Source organism: Mobula birostris, chromosome 1 (assembly GCF_030028105.1).
Source record: "Mobula birostris isolate sMobBir1 chromosome 1, sMobBir1.hap1, whole genome shotgun sequence".
In the NCBI taxonomy this organism is placed as follows: domain Eukaryota; kingdom Metazoa; phylum Chordata; class Chondrichthyes; order Myliobatiformes; family Myliobatidae; genus Mobula; species Mobula birostris.
This window is the reverse complement of record NC_092370.1, coordinates 225750605-225764229: the sequence shown is the minus strand read 5'-3', so window position 1 is coordinate 225764229 and position 13625 is coordinate 225750605. Positions and strand designations below refer to the sequence as shown.

At 45.7% G+C, this 13625-nt stretch overlaps 1 protein-coding gene across 2 annotated transcripts in view; it reads right to left on the bottom strand.

Moving 5' to 3' along the window:
- ccdc88c (coiled-coil domain containing 88C) overlaps positions 1-13625 on the bottom strand; it is a 256545-nt gene that overhangs the window by 74315 nt on the left and 168605 nt on the right. For both annotated transcript variants that reach the window (XM_072272687.1, XM_072272697.1), the window contains 4 exons: positions 12969-13153; positions 10902-11039; positions 7017-8087; positions 4961-5088 (listed from right to left, as the gene is read on the bottom strand). In XM_072272687.1, coding sequence (XP_072128788.1) covers positions 4961-5088; positions 7017-8087; positions 10902-11039; positions 12969-13153 — 1522 coding nt within the window. The remainder of the gene's footprint in view (positions 1-4960; positions 5089-7016; positions 8088-10901; positions 11040-12968; positions 13154-13625) is intronic.

Below are 13625 nucleotides of genomic sequence, written 5' to 3'. Positions count from 1 at the left end.
AACGAAAACCAGTTCCCCCTGGGATCAATAAAGTATGACTATGACTATAAGGTCACCTCTCATCCTCCGCCGCTCCAAGGAAAAAAGGTCAAGTTCATTCAACCTATTCTCATAAAACATACTCTCTGATCCAAGTAGCATCCTGATAAATCTCCTCTGCACCCCATTATTACACTTTTTTGTAACTTATAGTAATTATAATTTACTAAGAAAGCATATGGTGTATTGGCCTTCATTATTGTGTTCGTTTCTGGTCACCTTGTGATAGGAAGGATGTGGAAGCTTTAGAGTGCAGAGGAGGTTCACCAGGATGTGTCTTATGAGGACAGGTTGAGCAAATTGGAGTTTTTCTCTTTGGAATAAATGAGGGTGAGAGGTGACTTGATAGAGGTGTATAAGATGATAAGAGGCATAGATCGATTGGACAGAGAGACTTTTCCTAGGCCATAAATAGTTAATATGAGGGAAAATAACTTTAAGGTGATTGGAGGAAAGTATGGGGGGAGGAGTGGGGGAACGTCAGAGGTAGGATGTTACACAGAGTGTAATGGAACATGCTGCCAGGGGTTGGTGGTAGAGGCAGATACATGAAGGACATTTAAGAAACTCTAAGATAGGCAGATGGATGATAGAAAAATGGAGGGCCATGTGGGAGGGAAGGGGTAGATTGATCTTAGCGATTACGTTAAAAGGTTGGCATGACATCACAGGCCAAAGGGCCTGTTCTGTGCTGTACTTTTCAATGTTCTATGTTTATTGATTACCTGCTCTGCACTTTCTCTATGGCTGTTATGCTTCGCTCTGTTTTGTCTTACCTTGTGTTACCTCAATGCACTGTGTAATGATTTGATCTGCATGAACAGTGTGCAAGACATGCTTTTCATTGTATCTTGGTACATGTGCCAATAATAAGCCAACTCCGATTCCAAACTGTCTTAAGATATAAGCACAACAGATTCTGCAGATGCTGGAAATCCAGAGCAACACACACAAGATGCTAATCAATGGTCTCAGCCCAAAAGCATCGATTGATTATTCCTCCCCATTGATGATGCCTGACTTGCTGAGGTCCTCCAGCGTTTTGTGTAAGGTGTCTTAAAATATGCATGTTTCTAATAGATTGCCAATTTTGTGAAGCCTACCCTGTGACAGCTACCACCTCCCCTCAGTCAGCTCACATGTCATTTCATCTTGCTCTTGAAGGAAACAATTGACCCAAGATGTGTTGGTGGTTTCCTGCACATATCCTCAGTGGTAGTAATCACTGGGACGACAGGCAGACACTGGGAGTAAAAACAAGAAGTTTTGTTTCATAACATCTACCAGTGATTTCCACAGAAGATCTGACACTGTTTCAAGGGCGAAAGGTTATAGTGATGGCGAGAGGCTGCTTAGACTGGGCTTACTTTCTTTGGAATAAAAGGTGTATAAAATGATTCTGGGCGGCGCAGTGGTTAGCACAACACTTTCCAGTACAGGTGACCCAGGTTCAATTCCTGCCACTGTCCGTAAGGAGTTTGTATGCTCTCCCCATGTGACTGTGTGGGTTTCCTCCAGGTGCTCTAGTTTTCTCCCACAGTCCAAAGACATACGAGTTGGTAGGTTAATTGGCCATTGTTAATTGTCCTGTGATTAGGCTCAGATTAAATCAGGGGATTATTGGGTGGTGTGGCTTCAAGAGTCAGAAGGGCCTATTCTGTAAAGTAGCTCAATAAATCAATAAATAAGATGGCGTAAATATGAAAGATCTATTTTCCTTGACAAAGCAGTCAGTAACATAGGCTTAAAGTAGAAGGTAGAAGGATTACAGGGGAGTTTTGAGGAAAGGTATTCTTGCTCTCAATTCTTGAGAGAGGGTCTGGAACTGAGAACATTATAGCACTGAACAGGTACTCCAGCCAATGATGTTGTACTGACCTTCTACAGTGCCTTGAAAAAGTGCTCAGCCCCCCCAACTATCTCCACATTTTGCTGTCTTATTTTCGAAATTTGAAATATATTGAAGTAGGATTTTTGAGCTAATCTACAAAACATTGTGCATCATGTCAAATCAAATAAATTATTCCAAAACCTGTCAATAATTTACGAAAAAATTAAAAACCAAAATGGTGAGGCTGAAAAAGTATTCATCCTCTTTGTAATTACTACACTGACTTTTATCAGGTAAAATATACAGTATTATCTTACCAACTCACCCAATTTGTTGATGTGGAAAATTGGAGGATCACCTGAATAGATACCCCCTATACTCTCTCTGTAAGGTCCAACAGTATTACAGATTTTCAACAGACCAAACCAAAATGAAGACAAAAGAGCATTCAAGACAAGTCAGGGAAATGATCATGGAGAAGCACAAATCTGGGGAAGGGTACAAGACCATCTCAAAGACACCGAACAAATCTCAGAGCTCAGTGCAGTCCATTGTGAAAAAGTGGAAAAAATAAGAAAGCACAGCCACACTGCCCAGGTCAGGCTGTCCCTGTTAACTTAGTCGCTGGAGATGAATGGCGGCTACTCTGATGCCAATGGTCACACCGAGAGAGATCAGGAGTCAGTGTCTGCAACTGGAGGTGAAGTTTATGGCTCCACAATCTCCAAGGCCTTGCACAAAAAGTGCATTTATGGAAGAGTGGCAAGAAAGAAGCCCTGGCTGGAAAAAAAAAAGCATATCCTTGCCCGCAAAGACTTTGCAAAGTGTCACTTAGAAGATACTGTAAAGATGTTGAAGAAGGTCTTGTGGTTGGATGAGACTAAAGTGGAACCTTTTGGCCTCAACACTAAGTGGTACGTGTGGCATAAATCCAATTCTGCGGATCAGCGGGATGACAACATCCCTACTGTTAAGTATGGTGGAGGTAGCATCATGCTATGGAGATGCTTTTCAGCAAAAGGTACTGGAAGTCTGGTCAGGATTGATGGGAAGATGACTGCTACTAAATACAGACAGATCCTAGATAAAAATCTGCTAGACTCTGCCAGAAAACTTAAACTGGTGAGGAAATTTGTCTTTCAGCAGGATAACGACCCAAAACACACTGCCAGAGCAACCATGGAATAGTTTCAAATGAAGAAAAATGATGTTCTTGAGTGGCCCAGTCAGACTCTTGACCTTCACCCAATTGAACATCTCTGGCAAGACTTCAAGATTGCTGTGCACCACCACTCCCCAACTAACCAGTTACAGCTTGAGCAATTTTGCACGAAGGAATGGACAAATCTTGTTCCATAATGTTGTGCAAAGCTAAATGAGACTTATTTTAAGAGACTACTGGCTGTAGTAGCTTTGAGAGGTGGTCCAACTAAGTGCTGAGCAAAGGGAAATGAACACTTTTGAACTGTTGATATTTCATTTTTGAAGTTTAGTTTTTCATGCTTTACAAATTTCCATGATTTTTGGGCTCTACAGTGAAAAAAAGGAGCACGAGAATCACAAATAAAATTCTCAGTTAAATTGATCGAAATCCCTGGTTGTAATACTTGTTTATGTGAACAAAGGGATGTGGGCTGAATACTTTTGTAAGGCATTTCATCTAACTCCAAGATGAATCTCATACTTCCCTCCCATGTAACCCTCCATTTTTCTTTCACCCATGTGCCAATTCTGTTCCTCCAGTAGCTCTTTTGTTTTGTACCAGATTCCAGCATCTTAATGCTCCAGTTCCTGTTATCGTTTAGTCAGATAATTACCTGGATGTCAGAGGTAAGTTCTTTACACAGAGAATAATGGATGCCAGGGATGGTGGTAAAAGCAGATACGCTAGGGACTTGGCTCTGAGACAGGCAGATGGATGAAAGACAAACGGAGGTCTATGTGGGAGGGAAGAGTTGGATTGATTCTCGAGTAGGTTAAAAGGTTGACACAACATCATGGGCTGAAGGGCCTGTACTGTCCATGAAAAGTCTCAACCTGAAATGTCAGCTGTTCAGTTCCCTCTGCAAATGCTGCCCGACCTGCTGAGTTCCTCCAGCAGTTTGTTTTTTTGCCTTTATGAGGATGAACAATGGACGAGGTCTAACCTACAAAGTTACAAACCGTGAGATTAGGGTAATTGCCTCTTTTTTGTAAAAAAGCCCAGCATGGACGCAAAGAGCTTCAACACCCCTATCAGCATCAAGAATGATTGTTTCAAATTACATCAACACAAGAAGGAAATAACATCGGCCCTTTTGACCCTTTAACCTTCTCTAAGATCAACCTAATCCTTCCCTCCACCATAACCTCCATTTTTCTATCAACCATGTGCCTATCAAAAAGTTTCTCAAATGCTCCTAATGTATCTGTTTTTACCATCACCCCTGATGTGAAAGTTCATAGTTCAACTATGAACTACTATTATCGACGTATGTATATGTCACCATATTCCACCTTGAGATTCATTTTCTTATGGGTATTTATGGAAGTCAGGTGCAGGTATCCATTTTAAACCGATAGACGCCCGAGAAGAGTTTATTTGTTGCATACTCTGGGAAAGCACTAGATCCTTTTTCAAATATAATAACATTTATGAAAAACTATGCATAAACAGATAAAGACGGACAAGCTAAAAACAATGTGCAAAAGGAGAGAAACTATGCAAATGAAAGTAAGAACTGAGAGCATGAATTCTTGGAAGTGAGCCTGTCGGTCGTGGAATCAGTTCAAAGTTGAGGTGAGTGAAGATATTCACTCTGGTTCAGAAGCCTGATGGCTGTGGGGTGATAACTGTTCCTGAACCTGTTGGTGTGGGACTCAAGGCTCCTGTAGCCCTTGCCCAATGGTTCCAACAAGAAAAGAACAAGGCCTGGATGGTGACAGTCTTTGATGATGGATGCTGCCTCCTTGCAACAGTGCTCCACATAAATGTTAAAGGCTTGCCTCCCTGAGCTAATCCCATTTTCCTAAATATTCTGTGAAGAATTATAATTACAATTAAGAATTATAAAGAATAAATTCTTTGAGGAATTAGAGGATTGCTCTTACTTATCATCATTGTTGTGTTCCTCTTGCAGAAGTCTTTCCTTGGTTAGTCCAATTTTCTCCAACTCCTGATTGAGCTTTTCCAATTCATTAGAGAGTTCCTGGCTCCTCAGCTTCTCATGGAAGAGTTCCTGGAATAGAGACCAGAGTTCAGCAGTGACCACTGTAACCAGATTACCAACATTTCCACCACCAGTAATCCAATAACTAGAAAAAATAACATAGAACATAGAACAGTACAGCACAGTACAGTAAGGCCCTTCGGCCACAATGTTATGCCAACCCTTAAACCCTGCCTCCCATATAACCCCCCCCACCTTAAATTCCTCCATATACCTGTCTAGTAGTCTCTTAAATTTCACTAGTCTATCTACCTCCACCACTGACTCAGGCAGTGTATTCCATGCCCCAACCACTCTGTGAAGTATTGTGGATGTGTTTTAAAGAGAACGTTTCAGGGTAGCATATCTCAGACTTAGTAAGAAAGAAGGCAATGCTTCTGGAAATATGATAGAGAGTTATGGGGAAGCTAGAGTCACTGCGGCAAAGAAACAGGCCCTTCAATCCAACTAACCTGTGCTGAACTATGATTCTCCCCAGACCCATCAACTTGCACCTGGGCCTTAGCACTCCATACCAGGCTAGGTCTTTCTTCCTTTAAAGGTAGGAGAATGAGAGACAACATCGTGGAAGTGTATACAGTTTGAGAGGCAGAGGTGGACAGTAACAGGCTCGGGGAGTCCAAAACTACGGTCATATGTTTAGGGTGAGAGAGGAAATGTTTAAAAGAGACGTGAGGGGCAACTTTTCCCGCACAGACAGTGTGAGTATATGGGCCAAAGAGCCAGAGGAAGTGGTCGAGGCAGGTGGAGCTCAGAGGGATATAGGCCGAATGCAAGAAATTGTGGCTGTCTGGGTGGGTGAAGAGAGAAGGGGGAGAGGGGGAGAGTTGGGGAGGGGGGGAAGAGGGGGTGAGGGGGGGGAGAGGGGGAGAGGGGGAGGAGGAGAGAAGGAAGAGAGGAGGAGAGGGGAGGGGGGAGAGAGGGGGGAGAGAGGGGGAGGGGGGAGAGGGGAAGACAGGGAGAGGGGGAGGGGGAGAGGGGGAGGGGCAGAGGGAGAGGGGAGGGACAGAGGGGAAGGGGGAGCGAGGGGGAGAGAGAGGGAGAGGGGGAGAGAGAGGGAGAGGGGGGAGAGAGAGGGAGAGAGGCGGGAGAGGGGAGAGAGGGGGGAGAGGGGAGAGAAGGGGAGAGGGGGGAGAGGGGGAGAGGGGGAGAGGGGGAGAGGGGATGAGGGGATGAGGGGATGAGGGGGAGAGGGGGAGAGGGGGAGAGGGGGAGAGGGGGAGAGGGGGAGAGGGGGAGAGGGGGAGAGGGGGAGAGGGGGAGAGGGGGAGAGGGGGAGAGAGGGGAGGGGGAGGGGGAGAGGGAGAGAGGGGAGGGGGAGGGGGGGGAGGGAGGGAGAGGGAGGAGTTTTAATGTATGAGGAACATTTGATGGCTCTGGGCTGTACTCACTAGAGTTTAGAAGAATGAGGGGGGACCTCAGTGAAACCTATCAAATATTGAAGGGCCTAGATAGAGTGGATGTGGAGAAAATGTTTCTATTAGTGAGGGCATCTAGGCCAGAGGGCACAGCATCAGAATATAACGATATCTCTTTAGAACAGAGTTGAAGAGGAATTTCCTCATCTGAATCTGTGGAATTCATTGTGACAGACGGCTGTGGAGGTCAAGCCATTGAGTATATTTAAAGCGGAGGTTGACAGATTCTTGATTAGTAAAGATTTCAAAGGTGATGGGGAGAAGGCAGGAGAATGGGATTGAAAGAGAAGATAAATCAGCCATGATGGAATGGTGGAGCAGACTTGAGGGCTGAATTCTGTTTCTATGTCTTATGGGACTAGAGTAGGGTTTGTGTGAATGGGTGGTTGATGGTTGGCATGCACTGATTGGGCTGTAGGGTTTATTGCAGTATGACTGTATAAGGAAAGGCCTACTCTGCTGTAGTGTTCTAATGCTGGCATTCCCGCTGATGTTTGTAGTAACTGAGGGATGTCCTACCTCTCTGAGAGTCGCAAGTGTCCTTGTGTTGATGGTGGACTGCTTGACCACTTCTTTGTAGTCGACCTCCAGCTCCTTCAATTTGTTGGTGCTTTCCTTGTACCTGCCCACATCCTTCTCCAGCGCTCGCCTCTCCTTCTCCAGGCTCAACAGCTTCTGGCTGTTCTCATCCAGGATTGCATCCTTCAGCTCTACCTGCTGCCATAGCCGCTTGTTCTCCCTGTCCAGCGTTGCCTTCTCCTTCTCCAGCTGTGCTGCGTCGTGCTCCAGCGTCTTGTTGTCCTTCTCCAGCACCTCCAGTCTCTTGCTGGAGACCTTCAGCTCCTCCAGGTTCCTCTGCAGGACATGGTTCTCATTCTCAGTATCCTGGAGCTCCTTTTCTAGTTGGCGGACTTTAGATTCACTGTTGTCTAGCACCTTCTGAAGTCTCTGATTTTCTGATTCCAGACCTTGGTAGCTTATCTCCAGCCGCTCCGACTTCCGGTTCAAGGACTTCAACAGCTCCACGCTTTTCCTGAGTTCATCCTTCTCCTTTTCCAGCTCACGCTTCTCCATTTCCTCTTTGATAAGCTTCGTCCTCGCAAACTTCATGGTCTCCACCGTCCTCCTCAGCTCCACGTTTTCCTCGTCCAGCTGCTTATTGTCCTTCTTCACTGATTCCAACTTGATCAGGGAGTTTTGCAGGCTGTTGAGAGACTTTTTCAACTTGCTGTTCTCCAGCTCGAGGTTCGAAACCTCTTGCTCCAAAGTGCTGACACTCTCACACGTGATCTTCAAGGAAGCAACGTGTTTTTGAAGCTGCTCATTGTCTTGCTCGAGCCTGGAGACATCCTTCTCCAGTGCTTCAGCCCGCTCCTCCTTCTCCTTGTACTGCAGAATCTCCCTGTGGGCCTGCTTCTTCTCGAACTCCAACTTGGCTAACTGATTGGTGGTCTCTGAGATAGTCTTGTGGAGGATTTTGTTCTCCTTCTCGATGTCCTTCACCCTAGCTTCTGCACTGATTTCCGAACGTTCCCTGAGTGAAGTGATGGCCTGGTTTAAATGTTCATTCTCCTTCTCCAGCGCCTTTACCTGGAGACAAGAAAAAGGAGAACGTATCAAAAGGTCACTGCACTACTGAAAGTTACAGAAAACTCACATGTTGAGCAAGATTAAACACAATCTCTATGCATACAATATTCTTTCCTCTCCTTTATACACACAGTGGCCATTTTATTAGGTACATCTGTACGTTAATGCACATATCTAATCAGCCAAACATGAGGCGGCAACTCAATACATAAAAGCATGCAGACACTGTCAAGAGGTTCAGTTGTTGTTCACACAAAACTTCACGAACGTGGAAAAAAATGTGATGTAGGTGACTTTGACTGAGAAATGACTGTTGGTGCCAGTCAGGGTGGTTTGAGTCTCTCAGAAACAGCTGATTGCTTGTGATTTTCATGCTCAATCTACTAGTTACAGAGAATGGTGCAAAAAGACATCCAGTGAGCAGCAGGTCTCGGGGGTGAAAACGTCTTGTTAATAAGGGAGGTCAGAGGAGAGTGGTCGGACTGACTCAAGCTGACAGAAAGGCAACAGTAATTCAAGTAACCACGTTACAACAGTGATATACAGAAGAGCACCTCTGAACACGCAACATGTTGAACCTTGAAATCGATGGGCTGCAGTAGCAGAAGGCCATGAGCATACACTCACTCCCCTCTTTATTAGGTATCAGAGTAGTCTTGATGAAGGGACTTGGCCGGAAACGTCGACTGTTTAGTCTTTTCCATAAATGCTGTCCAGCCTGCTGAGTTCCTCCAGCATTTGTGCAGTTTTGGTCCCCTAATCTGAGGAAAGACATCCTTGCCATAGAGGGAGTACAAAGAAGGTTCACCAGATTGATCCCTGGGATGGCAGGACTTTCATATAAAGAAAGACTGGATGAACTGGGCTTGTACTCGTTGGAATTTAGAAGATTGAGGGGGGATCTGATTGAAATGTATAAGATCCTAAAGGGATTGGACAGGCTAGATGCAGGAAGATTGTTCCTGATCTTGGGGAAGTCCAGAACGAGGGGCCACAGTTTGAGGATAGAGGGGAAGTCTTTTAGGACCGAGATTGGGAAAAACTTCTTCACACAGAGAGTGGTGAATGTGTGGAATTCTCTGCCACAGGAAACAGTTGAGGCCAGTTCATTGGCTATATTTAAGAGGGAGTTAGATATGGCCCTTGTGGCTACGGGGGTCAGGGAGTATGGAGGGAAGGCTGGGGCGGGGTTCTGAGTTGGATGATCAGCCATGATCATAATAAATGGCGGTGCAGGCTCGAAGGGCCGAATGGCCTACTCCTGCATCTATTTTCTATGTTTCTATGTTTCTATTTTGTGTGTGTTGCTTAAGTTGCTCTGGATTTCCAGCAACTGCAGAATCTCTTGTGTTTAAACTATACTCTATTATTTTATTGCTTTTCCGTTGTACTTTGCCAATGAACTGATGAGATGAAATGATCTGGATGGATCTTATGCAGGAGAAAGTTTTTCACTGTCCCTTGGTACATGTGACAATAATAAACCAATTTAACTTCATCCCTCTGGGGTATGCCCCTGAACGCACCTGAGAAAGTGCCGGAGGAACTCCACATGTCAAACAGCATCTATAGAGAGGAATAAACAGTCAATGCTTTGGGCCGAGACCCTTCATCGAACCGGAAAGGAAGAATGAAGTAGTCAGAATAAGGAGGTAGGGAAAGGAGAGGAGGACAAGAAGGTAGGGATAGGTGAAACCAGGTGAGGGGGAAGGTGGGTGGGTGGGGGAGGGAGAATGAAGTGAGAGGCTGGGAGGGTATAGGTGGAAGAGGTGAGGGGGAAGGTGGGTAGGGGAGGGAGAATGAAGTGAGAGGCTGGGAGGGTATAGGTGGAAGAGGTGAGGGGGAAGGTGGGTAGGGGAGGGAGAATGAAGTGAGAGGCTGGGAGGGTATAGGTGGAAGAGGTGAGGGGGAAGGTGGGTAGGGGAGGGAGAATGAAGTGAGAGGCTGGGAGGGTATAGGTGGAAGAGGTGAGGGGGAAGGTGGGTAGGGGAGGGAGAATGAAGTGAGAGGCTGGAAGGGTATAGGTGGAAGAGGTGAGGGGGAAGGTGGAGGAATCTGATAGGAGAGGTGAGTGGACCATGGGAGGAAGGGAAGGAGGAGGGGCACTGGAGGGAGATGATAGGCAGGTAAGGAGAAGAGAAGTGGGGAGAGGAGAGCCAGAGTGGGGAATGGGAAAACAAGAAGGGGAGGAATTGCTGGAAGCTGGAAGAATCGATGTTCATACCATCAGACTGCAGACTATCCAACAGAATGTGAGGTATTGCTCCTCAGACCTGAGAGAGGCCACAGCATGACAGTAAACAAGGGCACATTGCAACATCGGAATGGGAATGGAAAGTAAAATTAAAATGGATGACGACCACAAAATCTCGTCTATTCAGGTGCTCGACGAATATGCACCAGGTTTCACCGATGTGGGGAGTCCACACCAGGAGCACTGGATCCAGTAGACAACCCCAACAGACTCACAGGTGAACTGCTCGGGGCCCTGAATACCCGCTTTTCAGTAATCACATGGTACGGCAGAGCATTACTAACCAATGCAATCAACTCACCAGTCGGATTCTGCAGCTGCTGGAAATCCAAAGCAACAAGCACAAAATGCTGGAGAAACCCAGGTCTGGCAGCATCTACAGAGGAATCCTGATGAAAGACTAGGCTCACCAGGCTGCATGAGACCTGTATCCCCCTGTTCCCTAACGCAAGGGATTGTGCTGATGCTGGAGATGTTAAGTATTCCAGTCCTGATGAGAGTCTTAGTCCGAAATGTCACCACACACATTCCGACACAATACCACTCGTGTTTTGTGTTACCTGCCGCTCTCTCTCAGCCTGAAGAACGTCCAGGCTGTCCTGTAGCCTGGCCTTGTCCTGCAGAAGTTCCTCGCTCAGGGTGCCCATGTCTTGGTTGCTCTGCTTCTCCTGTTCGAGTTCCGTATGGAGGCTCCCCACCTGACGGCAAGGCAGAGAATACAAGTCAACTTGGTCCCTCTGGAAGAATGAAGCCAACATCTTTAGTGCCTTTCGCCTAACATCCTGAAGTATCTTAGAACTCTTGTTAGGCACATGGCAGATAGCAAAAAGGAGGGCTATGTCGGAGGAAAGGGTTAGACAAATCACCTGGGTTAGAGAAGTCACATAAAGGCAAAAATGTAATGCTGAAGCTTTATAAGGCATTGATCAGACTGCACTTGGGAGTATTGTAAACAGTTTTGGGCCCTTTATCTGAGGTAGAATCTACTAACAATGGAGAGGGTCCAGAGGAGGTTCACAAGAATTATCCTGGGAATGAAAATGTTACATATGAAGAGTGTTTGATGGCTCTGGGACTGTACTCACTGGAGTTTAGAACAATGAGGGGGGATCTCGTTGAAATTGGAGGGGAGAGATTTAAATCAGAGGCAGTTTCTTCATTCAAAGGGTTGTGTGCATTTGGAAGAAGCTGCCAGAAATAGTATTGCGGTAGGAACATGAGCAACATTCAAAACCTATCTAGATAGGTACATGGACAGGAATAGTTTGGAGAGCTATGCACCAAATGTAAGCAGATGTGACTAGCTTGTGGGAAGACATGAGCTGGGCCAAATGGCCTGTTTCATGCTAAATAACTGTATGACTATGGACTAAGCACACAAGAGTAGCAGATAATATTGAAGACTACTGGAATATTGACCCTTATTACAAGAAAGTTGGTGTATAAACATTGTTAACAGAGACAGATTTATATAGCATGGAGGCAGGCCTTTCAGCCGAACTTATGTGTGATTCATCTGTAGATTTAATCCTTACTTTCATTGTGTGTTATGTTTATTATGGGTACTTCTGTACTTTACACCCTGGTTCTGAGAAACGTTGTCTCGTTTGACGGTATACTTGTATATAGTTAAATGACAATAAACTTAACTTGAATTGATTTCGCAAGCCTAGGAAAAAAATTCACCTTGTCTATAGTCCTCATGATTTTATACACTTCAATAAAATAACTTCTCAGTCTCCAATGAATAAAAGGCCCGCCCGCTCAACTTCTCTCTATCACTCAATCCCTCGGGTCGCAGCAACGTCCCAGTGTAGATCTGCTGCACTCTTTTCAGCTTAATGGTATCTGAAGCATGAGGAAGAGTAATTTTCTAGTTGGTTTGAGGGCCTTTGTAACTCCTAACCTCAGAGTTCTATGGGGACAGAATCTATGTGTGTATTTAAAGCTGACATCGACAGATTCCTGAGCTTTGAGAATCATGTGGCATGGGAAAAAGGCAGGACAGTGGACCTGTGGAATAAACACAAGATGCTGGAGGAACTCAGCAAGTCAGGCAGCATCAATGGAGGGGAATCAACAGTTGATGTTTCGGGCTGTGACCCTTCATCAGGACTCTGAAGAATGTTGGATCAGCCACCATCCCACTGATTGGTGGGACAGACTCAAAGGGTCAAATGGTCTACTCCTGCCCCAACTTCTTAATGTCTTAAGTGGGGATATAGTCATTTCTTGCTGGAAAGCTTTGAGCAGGTTTGGAATTATCACCAAAGACTCTAACAAATTTTCTACAGACGTACCATGAAGAGCATTCTAATTGGCCGCATTACCATCTTGTATGGAGGGGCCACTGCGCAGAATGGGAAAAAGCTGCAGAAGGTTGGAAATTCAGCCAGCGCCATCATGGGCATCAGCCTCCCCAGGATCAATGATTATCTTCTAAAGGTCTCACACACACACACACACACGATCTACCTGTCTATCTATTGCAATATACTGTTGCCACGACCAAAGCCAGTGATATTAAAATTGATTTTGATAATGATTCCTCCCCTCCTGTGAGGGACAATGACATTAGGAACTTTGTAGACTGCTGGAAGCCAGAATGTTCAGATGCCAGTTCAGACCTTGTTGCTGAGGAGCTTGTTCTCTGCCTCCAGCTCAGCAACTCTGGCCTTGCTCTCCTCCGCCGATAGCAAGGCTTGCCGGAGTTCCTCAACCCCATTTTGCAGGCTCTGGTTTTCCTTCTCCAGTTTCAGGATCCGGCTCGACGCCGACTCGTTCATCTCAAGGACAAACGACTTGCGACCAGCTGCAAAGGAGATCAAAGCAAAGCCACACTTAGATTACCATGCTCGGTTCTTGTCGACTCGTCATAGGAAGGATCTGGAATCTTAGTAGAGAGGAGATTTATCAGGATGCTGCCTGGACTGGAGAGCAAACCGTAAACTCAAGAGATTCTGCAGATGCTGGAAATCCAGAGGAACGCACACAAAATGCTGGAGGAACCCAGTAGGTCAGGCAGCATCGATGAAGTCTTGATGAAGGGTTTCAGCCCAAAAGTTCGACTGTATTCCCCTCCATAGATGCTGCTCACTTGCTGAGTCCCTCCGGCATGTTGTGTGGCTTTAGAGAAAATGTCTTATGAGGATAGGCTGAACAATCTAGGGCTTTAATCACTGGAGTGAAGGAGGTAGGAGGTTGACAGGTGACTTGATAGAGGTGTATAAAATGATAAGAGGCACTGTTAGATTGGACAGCCAGAGACTTTTTCCCGGGATGGC